Here is a 19,146-nt window from a genome sequence, read left to right as displayed (position 1 = left end):
CTTTCTCCCTTTCTCTCTCTCTCTCTCTCTCTCTCTCTCTCTCTCTCTCTCTCTCTCTTTCTTTCTTTCTCTTTCTTTCTTTCTTTCTTTCTTTCTTTTCTTTTCTTTCTTTCTTTCCTTTTTCATCTTTTTCCTCATCCCAGTTAAAATGTTATGTTCTAACTTTTTTTTTAAACCTGAGGTATAGAAGAACGTTATTGAAAAACAGAAATATATTTTTTTGACATTGAAGTTACCCTTTCATTTTGTTTGGTTATGATCACAAACCCAATGTATGCAAACATCACTTTTTAATTTACAACCTAATTTAAAAGACAGAATTTCTCATTTAAAAGCTCCATGTATTATCCTTTAAAGTAATTAGTGAAAACAAAAATGAATATATGCATTTTAACATTAGAGCTTGTAGGGGAAAATGACACCAGAAAGTAGTATTCATTAACTGGTAATATTTTTTTTAAGGAATAGCTTCTGAATTGAGATTATACACTGGCCTAAATATAGTTCTTTGAATCATCATTATAGAATTTCCTAGTTGGTAAAAGATGTAGCAACTTTTCACAGAAACATTTTATACCTTGGTAGAATAGTGCTGATGTATTTGGAGATAATGTTACAGTATCCTATTAAAGTAGAAGCTTTAATTTAAATTTTAAAAGCTTATCATTGGAAAAACATTACTGAATGATACAAAAGGTCTATGAAATTTAACTGCTCAGTGCTTCTGATGTTAGCAGATGGCATTTGCAGGATTTTACATCTGATTTTAGCTCTGATCATAAGATCTCCACCTACTCTTGGAAAATCTAGCTCGTGGTATTCCAGTGACTTCATTTTTATAACAGTATTCTATTTACAAGGGATGCCAAATTTCTACATACAGATTCATTCAGTGTTTATTGTTACTGCAAAACAACATGAATCTTCCTCATATTCTAAAGTAGATATACTACAATGAAAGGCGGTGGTGAATCATTTTGATAAAGTCTTAAATTATAATTCACTTATTAGCATGAAAATTAGCTTGCATCCTTATAAGTAGTAGAAGCACAGGTGAAATCATGCCAATAAAATTAAATATTGCCCCTGTCATAAATTTGAGGGCTAGAGTCAGTGACACAGGAAAGAAAACCTGTCAGAGTGTCGTTCTAAACACAATACCAGGTAGAGAAGCCAGGACTGGGTCAGTAGTCCTACAGTTCCAGGGCAACTGGCTCGGTGCATCCACCTCTATACTCAGCATGAGCCTGAACTCAGCTCATAGGGCTCCTGCTGCTATAGCCATACTCCATCCAGCAGGAAGGACTAAAGGGCCATGTCCAGGAAAAATTGCCTGCACTGGAGGAGCTTTCCTGGAAACCTTCCAAGGGAACCATCTTCAGCCCTCCAAATGAGTAGCTAGGTTACAAACTGGACTTCTGTTCAGATTTTATTTGCATATTCTTAGTCATATATAATCTTTAGTTGCAAGAGAAGCTAGGATTTACTTTAAGCTGAGCTTTTTGCTGTCTTTAAAAAATTTGGCATTCTGCTCCCTAGGAAGGAAAGAGTGGCTACCAAGTGAATGACTGTCATAGTGTGCATGAGATTCACCCAACAACACATGACTTTGTATTAGACTCAGAATGCAATCAGAACTTACCTTTCTATTTTTACTTTTTGTTGCCTGTACTTTTTCAACCCATAACATTTTTTTCTGAGGGGGAAAATAATTTTACCAACCATATACTTTGCTTACCTGTAAATGTGATTGGGCATTAAAAACATGCCATATTGTATCCTGAAAATGTTTCAAGTCTGTCTCCATGAGCAGAAAAATTAATTATATTTTATTTCATCTACTTAGGAAATAGAAAATTCTGTTTTCACAAAAATAACCTGTATTTAATGCTGAAACAGGTAAATTTAGTGTGACTTCATGGGTTACTTATGTGTTTCCCAAAAATTCATTCTGATAAAAGAGGGCTAAAATGATTCTTTTTCTTCATATACATGTATAGCAATTGGAAAGCCAGTGGGTAAATGAAACATATAAAATACTTCCTAGGTATGAATCTTTGTGGTAACTGCCAAGGTCAGGTCCTGCCCCTCATTTGACTTCTGCTGCTTTCTCTAGCTTCTCACACTCCATGAAGAGCACAACTGTTAACAGGCTCTTCCTAGTTCTTGATTTCTTAGTAATTCTGTTATCTTACTCTGCTGCCAAATGTGTCCAATCCTTTGAGGTAACATTACTACTTAGGTAGCAGATGCCAGCAGAGTTCAGCAGAGATGCGAAATCTTTGCTATCCATCCAATATAAATGCTACTCTCTTCTCTTCTTCTGCTCTTCTTCCTCCCACTTTTTCTTCTCTCTCTTTATTTCTTCATTCTTCCTGCCTCCTTCTTGCTCTTGCTCTTATTCTGTCTTCTCTTCTGTGATGTCTTTCCATTCACATTCTCTTTTTTATTCTCTTTGTTTCCCCTCTGCCAGGAGCATTCTACCATTGGCCAGCATCTCTGACTCATTTGCTCTAAGACAAGGTCTTCTTAAGTTGATCATGCTGGCCACAGATGTATGATCTCCTGCCTCAGAGTCCAGGTAGCTGGTATTACAGGCACAAGTCACCATCTTGGCCCTGCTTCGACATCTTATTTTCCTTAAGGCCTCTGTGTGCCTTTCCTCAGCCCTAATTAGGATGTAGATGTACAAGAGTTTATACGTGATTTGAAACTCATTCAACTTTTGTTTCTCTTCCTGTGTCCTTATGGTTAGAGATGATAAGGAGATTAGAGGCCAAGGCATCTAAGGTTCTGTCACAGAGTATATCATCTGTTAAACTAAAGCTGCAGAGAGGTATTAACTCTTATAATAGAATTTCATAGCACTCTTATAGGTCTACCTAAACCTAGCAGTTGTGCAAGTGCCCCAAGCCTTCATAATAGTTCGCCAGTATACGATACAAATTAGCCCTGTTCCTGGGTTCAGCTCCTAGAGAGGTGGGGTGGGTCCTTTCCATCCTCTAGGTCACCTTTTGGGTGAGGATGAGCACTGTCCTTTCCAATTTGTTAGGCTTTTAACTAAGCAAGCATATGTCACTAGGTTTAATTTTAACTGAAATTAGATTCCTGTCCATCTCTTCTGTGCTCTGCAGATATTATTCTTGTTCTTCTCAATTACCAGCGGCTCAGATTTCCCTTCTCCAGTTCCAGACTTTCCTTTCACTTTTGTTTTAAAATAACTGCAATTAAAATAATAGGTAAATTTGTCATACATAAAAGATAAGATGCTTTTAAAATCTAAGGCTCATCTGAAGTGCCAGCAGTGAATGCCACTTGTAGAAGATAGTATGTCTAAGCACTGCGCACAATGATTTTGCTATAATTAGCACTAATTTTCTCAAGAACTGTTAAAAAATTAGATATTTATCCTATTTTACAGATGAGAAGACTGAGAATTGAGGGAATTTAGCAACTTATGTAAATTCACATTGTTAGAAAGTGATTATTATTCTGACTTAAAGGCATGTATGTCTAATCAGAAAGCCCATGCTGGTGATGCGTAGATCGCTTCTTTGTGCAAGTCAGAGAAGATAGACTCACTCACATCAAGAAGTCTCACATAGCATTTAGCTCCCTGTAAGGATGATAGCATGTTCATGTTCCACATCACAGCCATGGTGACCATTCTGGGTCTGAAGGATTCCCTTCTTCCTCTCCGGATTTGTCACACTACTGCAAAATTGTTCTCTCTCCATCAGAAAAACCATATGTCAGGAGGGGTGGGATGCAGACCTCAAGTGTGGGAGTGATCAGGCTGACCTGCCTCTGGCCTTCTACCTTCATGCCCTGGCCAGTGACCATGGCTCTGCTTGTGAATCTCCAGGATACAATGGCCACAATCCTGGGGAAGAGCCATCAGAACAAGAACTCCCCTGGGAATATTCTGTTTGCAAACAGGGCCACCTCTGTCCTTCTCCAGTATGGACATGACCTGAGGCCAAATTGGAAGCTGTTCACAGCATAGTCTCCCTACCCCACCGCTCATTTGCAGCTGTGGAAAGATGACTTTGGAGACAGCTTCCTGTTGGATGTAGACAGTTCTGAGACTTATTTACACATGGTGGAGTTGATGTGAGGAGAGAATGCCCCAGGGACAAGCACGCAGCTGTGCCATGGAACATAGTGTCTGGTAGAGCCTTGGTGGGCAAAGCCATGCTGATCTTTGCAGGGCAGTAGGTGGTGTTGCTATAGATGCTTCCAAGGTTGAAAGGTATCGGTGAGATCTGTGCTTCCGCTCCTTCCAATTACAGGTGAGTGATGGTTGGCCATCATTCTTTCTGGCCAGGAGACACTTTCCCCTCCACTTTCACAAAAATGACAAAGGTAGAGAGAAAAATATATGCATTTATTAAGTGTCAGACATGAATTCAAATGACCTGTGGACCCTGGAACAGGAAATTATCTGCTATGCAAATGATAGCCAATGCAAATGCACAGAAATATAGTACTGAATAACATTTCTCTGTACCACACACTTTTACTCTTGAAGCATTCTGTAAACAAGCGTACCTCAGAATAGGTAAAGTTACCCAGGATGCTCAAGAACTATATCATAAAATGCAATCGTATTACTATGCTATAATTTGATTATAACTAAGGTTACTAAGAAGAAAAGTGATTTTAGTTGAGGTCATCTTAATTCTATATGATTATAGTACCTTAGAATAAGCATCATAAACATACTGATGTATGGTTTTTATTAATGAAATTTACTTAACAGTAATGTAATCCACCTGGTTCTCACCCCTAACTGCTTTTGTGGTTATATAAAATTAGGATACAGCTAGGAAAGATAAACCCTAACCCTCAGGGACTATTCACTCTGGCCTGGTGGCACTGATTTTAGGACAGTAGCTTATTATCCTTAATATTGCCGTTCTGTGTTGAATTTGTAGGATACTATTCTGCTCAGAAAAATGTGCCCATTACTTAAGAAGTGAAGTAAAAAGCAGCATCAAATGAGGGGATTCTAGCTTATAATGATGGGCCCAAGGAGGCTCGGCTTTCTAAGAACATATTTAAAAGGCCACTGAGGAGACTGAATGTGTGGGTGTCTTTTGTCTTCATAGAGTCCAACATAGAAGGCATTGATCTAGGTGCAGTGTACAGTAGCATTGCCCAGCAGGTGAATGAGACCATGAGGCAACGAAGACACGCAGAAGATAAATACAGCATCGAGGTGCTGCTGGGAGTGGATGACTCTGTGGTCCGTTTCCATGGCAAGGAGCATGTCCAGAACTACCTCCTCACCCTGATGAACATCGTGAGTTATGGCTCCTTTTGAATGCTTTTTGATTTTTAAATTTGTTTCTCTTACTTGGTTAATGTCCTTTGGAAACACATATGAGACACGCCATGACTGTGCATCATAGACCCAATGTGTGCATGACTGCTCTGATTTCAGATTTGGATCTAGGAGTTTAAAGTGCAAGAATGCAAACTCAAAGGAAGCCTGAAATACAAGTTTCTTTGCGTTGTTTAGTGAGTTTTCCATTGTCATCCAAGGAAAACTATATTTGAACAGCGATAATGGAATGGAATTAGAGGATGAATCATGATTTCCACTTAGTTCTGGGGACAATCAGAACTGTCAAAATTTTATTCTCCTGCTTTGGTATGGATTGGGAAGGGTGAGCTAGTTTCTTCCAGAATTGCTCAGTATCCTGGGATGATGAAGAGTGATTTATACCCATAGAGCTTTTGAACACGTGATATTTTCAACTTTGCAAGGCAGACAGTAATATATTTGCAAAGTAAACAGGTGCTGGACCAATGCTGGACAGAAGTAGCTAATGGGCCCTTAAAAATTTGTCTTTTATTTATCTTTTCTGAGTTTTATTCACTTTTAGAAGATACTTGGTTAGCATCCTCAAACTTGTGTTGTTTTTAGTTTTGAATTGGCAGAGAGAAACTGATAGGAATAATAGACCACCTACTTCTAGAAGATAATGAGACAATGGTGAACTCTTACATATTTTATTTCATAATATTTAAAGAGTATTATATTGATCTTATAAATTTATTATATAATCCTGTTCTTTATTTTTTCTGTCTGCTTTTATTTTAATTACTTTGGATACTTATATCATTTATCATGGCTAAGAATAGATGTCATATAATTATACTGTAAAATAAATCTCAATTTCATGAATCATGAACATATATATAATGCATGAATACATATATATACACAGATATATATTATTAATTAATATAATATCAGTAGACAGTATCACTACGGAATGAAAAAGTTAAATCCAGCAGCATTAATTCCTGTTAATTTTATTAATGTTCAATGGCATTAATTCCTGTTATGAAGATAACATGCATTTAGCAAATTAGTAGGCTTAGAAGCATGCATAGTGGGTCATTTTTCCTGCATTCTACAGATCCTTTCAACACTGACTCTTACCTTTTTATGTAGCTTGCTGTGTGACCTGATATCTGTCTGAATGTGGGCTTGCCCCTAAGTGCTTGCTATCAGCTCCAGGCCCCTCATATGTGTATTAGGAGAGGGCACTAGCAGTGTTGGACTGAGTTCCTGAGTGACTGCAAGTAACACTCTGTATAATGCTGCATGCACATGATACACATTTGGTGCAATTTGAGTTTTCTAGGTCAAATTGGACTTTGTAAATAATCTAAATCATTAAAATCAGAGACTCTAAGCTGTGTTCTGCCATCAGGCATAGTTAATGGGAGATCCACTGGCATCCAGCTGGTGCTCAGAACTATGGAGGCTGCAGGGAGATGTGAGCCATCCTTGTCCTCACAGAATTCATAAGTAGTTGATGAGAAAAAATAAATATATGGAGCAGTTCTAAAAGAATAATCAATTAGGGGGCCTGTTGGTTAGTTGTTTAAGCACCTGCTTATACAAATGCAGTCAGGCACAGGATAATGCAGTTCCCCAGACCCCCCTTAAGGCAGCCTGAACCAGCCTAAATAAATCCCAAAAACAAAAGCAATTACAAGTATATGATTATTAAGATGTATCTCAGTTAACTTCTCTCATCGCTGGGACAAATACCCAACACCCAAAACGAAGGAAAGAGAGGCTTATTTAGCTCACAATTACTGGAGGTTTCAGTCCATACTCAGCTGGCTCCAAGGCAGAGTGGCACATGGCAGAGAGCAGAGAGCAAAGGGATTGTCAACAGCTAAGGCAGCTAGCCACCTTCTCTCCCCTCTTTACATTCTAATGCAGAGATTACCTTCCCCAGGGTAGTTGCAACATCTACACCCATAATAATCAATCACAAGCTCCACAAGCCACCCCATGATGGCATAATGCTTTGAGAAGACACCTATACACAAACCATAACATTCTGCCTCTGGATCCCCAAAGACTCATGCGCATCCCTTTATGCAAAAGACATTTTATTCCACCTCTAAGATTTGCCAGAATCCTACAGTTTCAGCATTGCTGAAAATTCCAAGTCCCAGGTCTCCTCCATGATCAAAAGCAAACTCTATGCTATGAGCCTCTGTACAAATGAAAAGTTAAACACTTCCAACTTTCAATGGCACAAGATAAACATTACCATTCCAAAAGGTACAAACAAAACATTACCATTCCAAAAGGTACAAACAACAGGGGAATACAAAGCATTGTGTCCAACACAAGTCCAAAATCCAGCAGGGCAAACATTAAGTCCTATAAGTCCATGTGGAGCATCTGAAGCAATCTGTGGCAAATTGTGAGTTCCATGTGGCTCCGCCCTCATAGGACTCTTGGTGGTAGCTCCCATAGCTTTTCTCTTAGGTTGGCTTTGCTCCCTCCTTACAGTTTCCCTTATATGATTCATGTTTCTTGCTTTTCCAAACTTCTGGGGCTTCCACTGAATAGGCTTCTCACTCACAGCTTTATACACTGCCCTACAAGGAGCACACTGCCTGGCTTCCCAGGCCTTCTGAAATTGAGGTGGAAGCCTTCTTAACCTCAGAACTCCTGCATTCTGCAAGTGACTAAAACCAATACCATGTGGATGATGCCAGGGTCTACCCCCAGTGAGGGCAGTATCCAGGCTTTCCTCTCTCTTGGATGTAGGGATTGAGTGCCTGAATTGCTAAGCACTCTGACCCTGATTCCAAGGAATAAATTCTCCATGCTAGTGCCGTTCTAGAACCTGGTATGGCTGATGCTACCATTCTGGAACATGGGGCTCAGTGGCTTTCCCCTCAAGGCAAAGTCCCTCACCCTTGCAATTCTGAGGCTGCAAAGGGCAGAGACCTGTCATCTCCTGTAATGCCCTCAGGCCTCCTTTCCATTCTCTTGTTCCTTCTGGGCAATGGGGATACTCTCAGCTTCATCTTTGCAGTCCACAGCTTTATTAGAGCTTCCTTTCTGACCAAATTCACATTTTAAATCATCCTGCTGGGCTCTTTGCTCTTCATTCTCAACATAAATCTGACTAAAAACTCTCAGCAACAGCAATGCCACTGCCTCAATATTTGGCTGCTTTGAAATTTCTTTTACCAGATTATTCAGTGTATCATGCTTAATCTCAGTCTCAGGACACAAGCAAAATGCAGACAAACTTTCTGCCAACCCATAACACAAATGATCCAGAGTCCAACAACCAATGCAGTGCTTCTTCCCAGCAGAGACTTCCCCAGCCTGGTCTTTACAGGTGGGATTTCTATCAGTCTTCTGGTCTTCTGTGCTCTGACCAGAATCTCCCAAACACAACAGCTGAAGCTATCCTAGCACGTCTCTTATAGGCAACATCTCCAAACCTCTCCTATCTCTTCCCATAAGCCATTCCCAAAAGTTTATAATCCACATGGTCAGGTAGTCACAGCAACAACCCTACTCCTCTGATACCAAATTCTATCTTAATTACTCTTCTTTCATTGTTGGTACAAATACCTAATACCAAACATAAGGGGAGGAAATATTTATTTAGCTCACAGTTACTGGAGGTTTTAGGCCATAGTCAGCTGGCTCCAAGGCAGAGTGACACATGGCAGAGAGCAAACTTTCATGGCAGTAGCGAAGAACAGAGAGCAAAGGGATTGGCAGCAGCTCAGGCAACTAGCCAGCCTCTCTCCCCTCCTTACATTCTAATTTAATTATCTGCTCCAGGGCAGTTACAGCATCTACTCCCACAATAATTAATCACAAACTCCAGAAGCTGCCTCCAGAGGCTTCAGGAGGACACCTATACACAAACCATAACAAGATATATTTGCACACTATAATGTAGATGCGACATTTTAGAAAATGAGCAGTAACCCCAGTCATTCACTGTGAAGTGATGGACCATTATCCTGCAAATTAGGAAGGGGAGGTACTGGGTCTATCCTTTCTTTTTTGACTCCTATGAACTAAAAAAAAAGAAGAAAAAATCTTTCTTCTTGGGATTTAGTTTCTATATTTTTATAAAATGGAAAGATTAAAAAAAAAGGCTCATCAAAATATTTGCTAATTCTATAATTTACCCAGAAGCTAGAAGTTAAGCTGGACTGTAGGAATTTGTTTTACTGTTGTTTCTTATTCTTGTAGTTCATTTATTTTGAGATTAAGGTTCTGTGAGCAAGCACTGTTTGAGTACACTTCTAGCTAGGGAGGTCACAAACTGCACTCTCACTTTCTGATTTCATAACTTGTCTCTTAATTGGTGTTCTATAAGGCTTCTTGGTGGATAGGGGGCCAGTGGAGGGGAAACTAGACCATTGAACAGAAGACTGGGTCAAATTTAGTAAATCTTAGATGCTGTGCTAAGGAGCATACATTGGCTTTTCTAGATATGAGAATACAAGCTCTGACCTTAGAATCAGAATGTTGGTGACTCCCTAGAGAGTGGTCTAGAGAGAAAAGCCTCTTCTGAATGTTCGGCTGGTTGGGGACAGATTTGTTTAGGACTGAGCCAAACCTGAAGTCTGAGAATGAAAAGGAGATTGACAAAATGAAATGTTTAACTAAATGTATTTTCCCTTATTTTGCTGGGACTATGTTGATTTAAGTATCTTATATTTCTAAATGAATTAGTTTGGTTAAGTATAAGGAGAGAAAGCAAGAATCATTATTAGTTGAATTGCAGTCTTCTTTGAATGCACTTCAGATTTGGGATTATCACTAAGTAATTTACAATTCAGTAAAGGAGTGCTTGAAAAGTCCCAAAGTTGGCATAAAGTTCATGTGCATTTTTACCCTGTAGACATCTTTATTAATGGACTGAACTAGGCTGATGTAGTGTTAGGTATTCTGTTTTGAGGGAAACCATGATTTGATTTTAAAATTGTATTAAAAATATTTGAGTAAGGGCCGACCAATTAGCTCAGTGGATTAAAGTACCTGCTTTGGCAGAGCACAGTATCCAGGGTTCAATCCCTGGGCCTGCTGTGCCGGCCCTGCCCCCCAGGGTACCTTGAGATGGTGATTGAGACTGGGCATGGTGGCATGCACCTGTAATCCCAGCTCTTGGGAGGCTGAACACATATGAATCACTATGAGTCGGATCTCCGTAGTGAGACCCTGTAGACCCTATACTAAATACAAAAAACAAAAAAACTTGAGAGGCTGAGGATTTAGCTCAGAGGCACAGTACATGCCTGGCAAGTGTGAGATACACACTTCAATTCCCAGTAACTACACCCTAAAACTAAGTGAAAAATTTATTTCTTCTTATTATGGCATGCACATGTATCTAACATGAGCAATATTGAGATATTGACTATAATGTTTTTCTTTATCTTTTTTTTTGTTTGATACAGCGTCATGCTACACAGTTCCTACTGCCTCAGCTTCCCCAGTGCTGAGATTATAGGCATGTACCATCACACCTAGTTTTGGGGCTGGCATGGCATGTGTTAACAGGGATTGAATTCTAGACCTTGTAATTGCCAGGCAGGTGCTTAGACTGCCCAGCCTTACCTATAATCTTTTAAATTTATATAACATTTACACACAAAGATTGGTGATAGTGGGAATTTACAACAACATAATACAGATCCAAAAAGAGAGGACCCTTGAGTTGAATGGAGTTTGGTTACACAGTCAGTTAAGACTGATTTAAAACATTCTTGGAAGGGGAAGTTTAATTTTAGAACAATTACGTACTGACATATCACCTTTGTATGAAGATCTTTAAAACATTTGACCAAGAATGTCACATGAGTGATGGGGAAACTTTTAGGGATGACTGCCCCAATTGCAACTCAATTCTCTTATTTATTGCAATGTACCAACATTGCAATTAAACCTGAATACTGAGGCTTCAGTTTAGAAAAAAACCAACTCAACCATTAGCATCTTTTGTTAAAAACAAATGACATGCATACTCTGGGTAGCCAGCATTGCTATAGAGTTTGCTGCATATTTGCTTCTCCTGGAAGTTACATGTAGCATCCCCCAATAATTTGTGCTGTGGAGTTGGACACTTTTGCTCTTGGCAGATTAAAACAGGAAGCATCAAATTTGATAAAAATGTTCAAACAAAACAGCTTTAAATTTGGAAGATTGATTTGCTGAAAGTACAAGCTGCTGGTATTGTAGATCGTGCCGTTTTTCAAAACCTGTTAAATTTTTATTAGAAACTAGAATCCTCTTAGCTGCTCTATACTCACCTGATGATAACCCTCATCTCTGTTCTCTGTGCAGCGTGAACAATTTCTTTTTCCAAGTTCTGTGTTCTATGCATTTTTGTGATGAAGTTTGAGGGCACAACTTTCCTTATCCTTTCTTTGCTTCTTTTAGTGCCTTTCTGTTTAACATTTTCACTTATGATAGTAAAGGAAAGTTTAGAAAAGTGTCAGCTAATATGTGAGTAAAATATACTCTTACCTGGCTTCTCTGGCAGAGCCAGTAGTATGTATGAATGGATCCATGGACTGAGAGGGGAATCCTTAGGGGCTCATGCTGTTGTTGGCTTGAATGTTTTGTTGCACGAGTATAACTTAAAGAGCCAAGATAGTCTCTGAAAAACTATTGTGCAGTCAGTGCTGGTGATAAATTCTTTCAGTGTTTGAAATCATCTACGTCCAGATTCAAAAGGAAGTATTGATGTTGCTAAGAATGAACACTTTTACTAAACGTTTTAGTGCTTCTTCTATTCTTGATCCTTTGCTAATTTTTTTTATGAACTTGGTACTTTTCATGGATTCAATACTTCGTAAAACCAAGATGCATTCATTTTTAATGTGGGTTTACAAATTCACCCTCCAGCTCTGTCTCTTGCCAGATGTAAACTAAGGATCTTCCCTGTACTAGCTTCTGTATCTTATTATTCAAATCATTCATGTGAGACCTTAATTACTTTTGAATTGAATCAGACCATCAGTTTGAGTCGCTGACAGTGTGAGAAGGCAAATTTTTGGTAAGAGGGTAGTTTATGGAGATATTCCCTGTCACAAATAGCACTGCCTGTGGCAAGGTATTCTTGTCATTGGCTGAGATCTGTGGAAACATTTAAAATAATCAATATCATTAATAATTACCACTTAATAAAATAAATAGAATTTAAAATAATTCTAGCTAGTATTGAAAGAAAGAAAGATAGAAAGAAAGCAAAAAAAAAAGGAAAAGACAAAGACTAAGGGCAAGGAGTGAGGGAAGAAAAGGGAAGTACGCCGAATGTACAGGAGCCTAATAACTTTAATGATGTAAACATTATATAACATAACATGAGTTAAGATTAATAATATCAAGAACAAAAAGAAGGAAAGGAATTAAAGGAGGAGGGGGAGAAGGAGATTAAAAAAGAAGCTGTTTTGATCCCCAGCTTATGGTGCTGGCCCCGCCCTGGGGCCCTCTGAGATAGTGACTGAAACCGGGCGTGATGGCTCACGCTTGTAATTCCAGCGCTTGGAGGCTGAAAACAGGAGGACTACTATGAGTCTGACCTATGTAGTAAGACCTTGTGGACCCTGTGTAAATACATAAAAAAGAAACTGTGATAGATATATGTAGCCCCAAGATTGTTGTAAACCACATCTTCTAGAAACATGTACTAATTAAAATCTTTCCAAGAAATCATACAGAACAAATTCAGGGGCTGGGGAGATAGCTTGGTGGTCTAAGTGCCTGCCTGGTAAGTGCAAGGACCTGAGTTTGATTCCCAGTACTTCATGCCAGCCATGCTGGCCCGGGAACTCGCTGTGCTACCTGCTGAAACCTGGCATGGTGGTGCACACCTGTAATCCTAGTGCTGAGGAGGCTGAGACAGGAGGATCACTATAAGTTGAAGCTGTGTAGTGAGGCCCTATACAAAATAAATATATAAATAAAAGTTTAAAAAATAAATTCAGAAATTATTTTTTAAACTAATTACCATGGCGAATGAACTAATATCAACTAGTAGATAGCAAATCAAGCTTCCCTATCCAGTTTCTTTAGAAGAAAATATCAGCTCCACAAAAATACTCTGGTTCTTGCAAAAAGTGTTAGGAGCTATATAGTTGCTGCTTGATTAATGATGATGGAATTGATACACTGATTTTGATTTCTGGGTGAATGTTTCGAGGGTGTTGACTGGGTTTAAGGCAGAATTATCTGAGGAATATATGTGTTTAGTGTCCCAAGCAACTCACATAGCAGATTTTTTGAGATTATTAATGGAAGCTGCTTTTGAATTTGAATTCATATCAGTCTACTAGGCATTTTTTAAAATATTCATAGTATTTGAAAGCCCAGCCCTGTTAGATTTCTTGGGGAGCTAAAGATTAATGAAATTTAGCTAATTTCCGGTTCTAGCAGGTGAAATCAATGAATAAATAATAATAATAATAATAATACAGTGTGATGATTTCTTTAGAAATGTCAGCCTCAAACACTGTTCCAACATGAAATGAAAAAGAGAGAATGTGGTTTGGCAGATAACACAGTGGCCAGTGAGGATTTCATGGAGGACATACAATTCATATTGGACTTCAGAATGAGTCACCCCTTCTTAGAAGGAGGAAGGTGAGTGGTGAAAGTTGGGGAGTGGCTATGACAGAGGTGCTGAGAACGTGGTTCCTGCTGTCTTTGGAGGTGTTAGAGGTTTGTCTGAAGAGTGAAGCAGAAGGATATTTCAGGGGGAAGACTGGAGGGAAGCTGAGGTGATCTTAAAGTCTGTTCCATTCTAAGGAGCATGGATTTTATTTTGCTGATGCTGTCAGGAGTCCTGAATAATTTTAAAGAGCATCAGTTTTTATTGTTATGTTGTAGAAACAAAAATCCAGGTATGTTAGAATAGTCTGAAACACAGATGCGATACTGTGAACATAGTTAGAGTTAAAGACCAGAGGCAAGAGTGAACTCTGGTCTGTCTCTCTGCATCCCTCTTTGTTGTGTGCATCACTCTTGCCTATGCCAGAAATGGTTGCAGTCCCTCCAGTGTAGATGGAGCCACCAGGTCGCAGCCACAGACCGTAGGAAGCACAAGCCACTTTAGGATGCTTTTTCTAAATATTTATAATTTTCCAGGAATATCCTAGTGGTGAACCTGTAGCACACATTATTTATTTTTCTTTTAATGCAAAAGATGTTAATGTTTGTGTTGTTTTTTTAAACTGAATCTTTAAATTCAGAGTTAATTGTAGTGTTGGCACTTGGTGATAAAAATTGGATTTAGGGTTGTAGTTTGGGCACTTGTCTCTAAAAGGTGCGCCCTTACTGTCCTAGAGCTACCATCCTAGAAGCACTTCTCACCTTGCAAGTTCACTTAACATAACAGTGCCTGCACATTGTTGCTGCCTTGGGTGTCCCTTTGGATTTTACTTCAGTGTCTGAGTTTACTCTCTGAATTTTCCTCTGGTTTTGCTACCGAATTCCTCTCCTAAAACTTACACATTCTTCCTTCAGCTACATATGCCAGACTGACCTTGTCCTTTCCTAGCTTGTTCCAGCCTGTATCTTTGCCAGAATCCAAAACAAGTAGTGCTTTCAGCCTTCTCAAGGGACCGTCTTTCTCATTCTTGAAGGAAAGGAATCAGTTCTACCTGAGCTTGGGGATGAATCCACTCTTTAAAAAGTCACAAGAGGTCCCAGAGCCTTGTTGCTGAGTGCCTATTTTCAGTTCCCCTAAATCTCCTAGTGAAGACGTTTGCAAATGTATAAATAGTTTGCTTTTTTCTTTTCTTTCTTTTCTTTCTTTCTTTCTTTCTTTCTTTCTTTCTTTCTTTCTTTCTTTCTTTCTTTTCTTTCTTTCTTTCTTTCTTTCTTCTTTCTTCTTTCTTTTTTTCTTTCTTCTTTCTTTCCTTTCTTTCTTTCTTTCTTTCTTTCTTTCTTTCTTTCTTTCTTTCTTTCTTTCTTTCTTTCTCTGTCCAAATGAGTTGAGCAGAATTTTAAATTACTGGACAGATTCAAGAGATGTCAGCAGGACTTGACAACAGATTGACCCTAATACTTAAAGAAGAGCTTCAAATCAGAATAATTTAGTGCTTACCCGTGATGGGCTATACAGAGTAAACAATATGGTTTAGGGAGAAGTACTTTGAGATGAATAGGCACTTTTCTAAGTACATATGCCTGGTACTAGGGCTTAACCCCTGGCTGTGGAGCCTGAGGGATAAACCAGTGTTAGATAAACATTTGGAATTTCTCAGGGTGTAGTTACTGGTAAAAGGAAAGCTGTGAAAAGGGACAAAAACCAAGAAATAAACCCTGAAGTAACCCTAGCATTCAGACTAGAGTGAACCTTGCTGAAGAAGCAGGACAGAATGACTGAAGGATAAATGGATAAACAATATAAAACACTGTAAGCCTTGTAGGCTAATTATTTTTCATGAAGAAAAATAGAGAATATTAGTCAACAAGGAAAATAATTTGTAAGAAGGAAGATGTTGAATAAGGGACAAGGAGAGTAGATGATTTGGAACAAATGGAAGATATGAGAAACAACCTTAGAGGAAAGAAAGTCTCATTCTGTGACAGGAAAAGCAACTAAGAAAGGGAGCTGGCAACACTCTGCATCACATAAGCTCATGTACATGTCACTTCTGCTGGCCATTGTTGAAATACTGTGCAGGCACAGCTTTACAGAGTTTTATTTTCCTTACAGAGTGTGGGAAAAAAATATCCCTGGGCATGGTTTGGAATTTCCTCACATACAATATGTGATTAAATTTGAACATACTTAAAAAGTTATAGCAAAAGATATATTACCATCCACTTTCTTCAGAATATTCCCCTGGCTTCTAACACATTTCTCCCATGTTTCTTCTGATTTTTTGAAGTAGTTATAGAAGTCTTTCCTTGTGATTAAAAATATAGTGAATGCTCTTTTTTTTTTAATGTATTTGGTACTGGGTCTCACTATGCAGCTTAGGCTCATAGTGATCCTTCTGTTTTCAGCCTCCCTAGTGCTGGGATTACAGGTGTGTGCCACCAAACTCAGCATGACATGTGGTACCAAGGATCAAACTCAGGTCCTTGTGCTTGCTGAGGCAGGCACTTAGACTGCTGAGCTATCTCCGCATCCCTGTCTTTTATTTTCACTTTGGTTTTGGGGTACTAGGACTGAACTCAAAACTTCACATTTGTCAGGCAAGGCACTGAAACACTAAGCTAAATCTCCAGCCTAGTACAATGAATGCTCTTACCAAGTGCTATCCAATGTACTGGCAGGCTTCCAAAGATATTACACTGTGTCCTCTGCCAATATGTTCACTGAATCTGGCACCATGTGACTTTTGACTTGTGCTCCAAGTTGAAATGATCATGAAAGGCACACATTATGAATTGATTTAGGACATGAGGCAGCTAGGACAATCCAACTACAGACACTCAACCAAAAGGACTCTAGAGCTTCTGCAGAAGTGGCAAGAGGAATGGAATTATTGTGTTTGAAAGGGGAGGAGGATGATTGTGGAGGATTAATGGCATTGTGCTTTACGCTGCTTGGCTGTGCTGTATACACAAACCTTTGCACTTGTGTGGGTCTTTTCAAAACCCATTCCTAAGCAGTGACTTCTCCAGATCCTTCCTGCACAGAGTTCTTTCATACCCCACTCCAGCAAACCACTCAGTCTCAATCAGACATGTTTCTTCCTCTCCCTCTCATCCTCTACCTTGTCAGTCAGGCTTTTTTACTCTAGTACCTGTTTTCACCTTGAACCTGAATGCATGTCTTTTTGTATTTATTTTTAATATGTTTAAGGGTCCTTTGAGAGTACATGGTTGATAAAAACAGAGACTTAAGTTCTTTTACAAATCAGTTCCCTACCCCAGAACTTTGGACATAGGACAACTGTTCAGCAAATATTTATTAAAATATTAATAAATGCTCATTAGTGTGAGATTGGAGTTGAAGTTGGAGCCAGGAAGTTGGGGGATAGTTACTATAAGTAAAAGAAATACGACATGTGGGACTGATTTTTTAGAACCCTTTTTTTAATGTATTTGGTACAGGGTCTCACTATACAGCTCAGACTCATAGTGATCATCCTGTTGTGAGCCTCCCTAGTGCTGAGATTACAGGCTTATGCCACTATTCCCAGCCTTGATGGCCAACTCAGTGTGCCCATGGGCAGGGCCAGAGTGGCATGTGGTGCTGGGAATTGAATCCCAGTCATTGTGTCTTGCCTCTTCTTAGAACTTTTAATACATGAAAAGCAGTTATGACTGGGAGTGGTGGTACATCCTCATAATCCCAGTACTTTCTAAGTTGAGACAAGTGGATCTCAAATTTCTACACAGTTTTGGCAGCATAGACACTTAGCAAGATGCTTTCTCAGAAAGACAAAAGACCTGGGTTCAATCCCAATACTGAAAAAAGTTTGCACTATTCATTTACTTCTACATGAAAATAGCAATAATTGTGGTCAATAATTTTCTTTGCATTTGTAGGTCAGGTTTCATTTAAGTACTATACATATATGAACTCATTTATTCCTTCTAGCATTCTTAGGAGGACAGTCCCTTAATTATTCCATTTTGCAGAGGAAGAAACCAAGGCATGAAAGTACTAAATAATGCACCCAAGATCACATGGCTAGAACTATGTCTGGACCGTGTGAATGCAAAGGCCTGCTTTTACCCACTGCTTTCTGCTACATCTCAGACCTAATCCTTGTGTCTGAAAGAAAAATCAGGTGTTGCTTTGTTAAAGCAAGGTTTTGTCACCTAGTCAGACAGAGTAGGGAAGCTTGTCCTGCTAGCTAAGTGTCCTGAGATAAATTGTCCAGTTCAGGAACAAACCTGGAAGGAATTTTATTTGCAAGGAAAGGAATAGTTTATTTGATTTTACTTTGTTTCTCTCTTTATATCATTAGAAACCTCACCCAATTCAAAGTTATCCGAACAGTGAATTCATATTCTATTTATCCCTTCTTGTGGATAACTTAAAAAGGGCTCTAGGCTCAACCCTGGACACCTCGTGGAAAGACGTCTCAGGGCTAATGGACTGGTTCTTCTGGTGAAGATGTTCAGTCCTGAGTAGTTGCACTTTCGTTTGTGCATTATTTTCTTTCAAACATGTGACTTCCTGGAATGTTGATGCTTCACATTTTTCTAACTGCCCAAGCACTGGTTGTAATTTCATCTTTGGAAGCTTTTCCATGGATCTGCTGTAGCTTCTCTTTATTTTCTCTCAATATTTTAAAGTCCCAAACATTAAGAAGTTGTTATGTATATTAAATTCAGAATTCAGATCCTTAGGTCCTTAAATTCAAGTGAAGAAAAATTATAAAATCAAGTGAATATTTTAGTTGTTTTTTTATTTTATTTTTTTCACGTTCACTGACAATATCATTTTTATGTTTTCAACATTTTCTACACCATAGTCTTAAATTCACAGGTAGTGAATCACTGTGAAGGACAAATCACCTTGCGTAGTGATGGACAGTGGTCTGCAGGTGTAGCAAAGTGGCTAGGCCCTAGTCTGTGTATACTTACACTATCTGGATGGATTCCTTGTTCTTTGCAGACTGTATGAACTTGGTGAGTGGTAGGACTTCACTGGGTTCCAACTCATTTCAGAACTATACGTCAATAATATCTCTAAAGTTGTTTCAAGGATTTCTTGCATTAGTACAGGAAAAGTATTTGAAATAGTTTCTGGAATTTGCATAATTATAGCTATTACTTTTTTGTTAATGTTGCTTTTACTTTGAAAAAATTGCTTTCTGTCACTCAGTTATAAAAATACTTTTTTAATTGCTATTTTAGTCATCCTGATA

General features: G+C 38.8%; 1 protein-coding gene across 2 annotated transcripts in view; it reads left to right on the top strand.

Moving 5' to 3' along the window:
• Nucleotides 1–19,146, top strand: part of Adamts3 (ADAM metallopeptidase with thrombospondin type 1 motif 3) — a 397,838-nt gene that overhangs the window by 321,387 nt on the left and 57,305 nt on the right. For both annotated transcript variants that reach the window (XM_023706787.1, XM_023706786.1), the window contains exon 5: nt 5,112–5,305. In XM_023706787.1, the coding sequence (XP_023562555.1) occupies nt 5,112–5,305 (194 nt within the window). The remainder of the gene's footprint in view (nt 1–5,111; nt 5,306–19,146) is intronic.

This window comes from Octodon degus, unplaced genomic scaffold (assembly GCF_000260255.1).
Source record: "Octodon degus isolate 3935 unplaced genomic scaffold, OctDeg1.0 scaffold00269, whole genome shotgun sequence".
Classification (NCBI taxonomy): domain Eukaryota; kingdom Metazoa; phylum Chordata; class Mammalia; order Rodentia; family Octodontidae; genus Octodon; species Octodon degus.
Note: the sequence above shows the minus strand (reverse complement) of the source record. Positions and strands in the feature narration are given on the sequence as shown.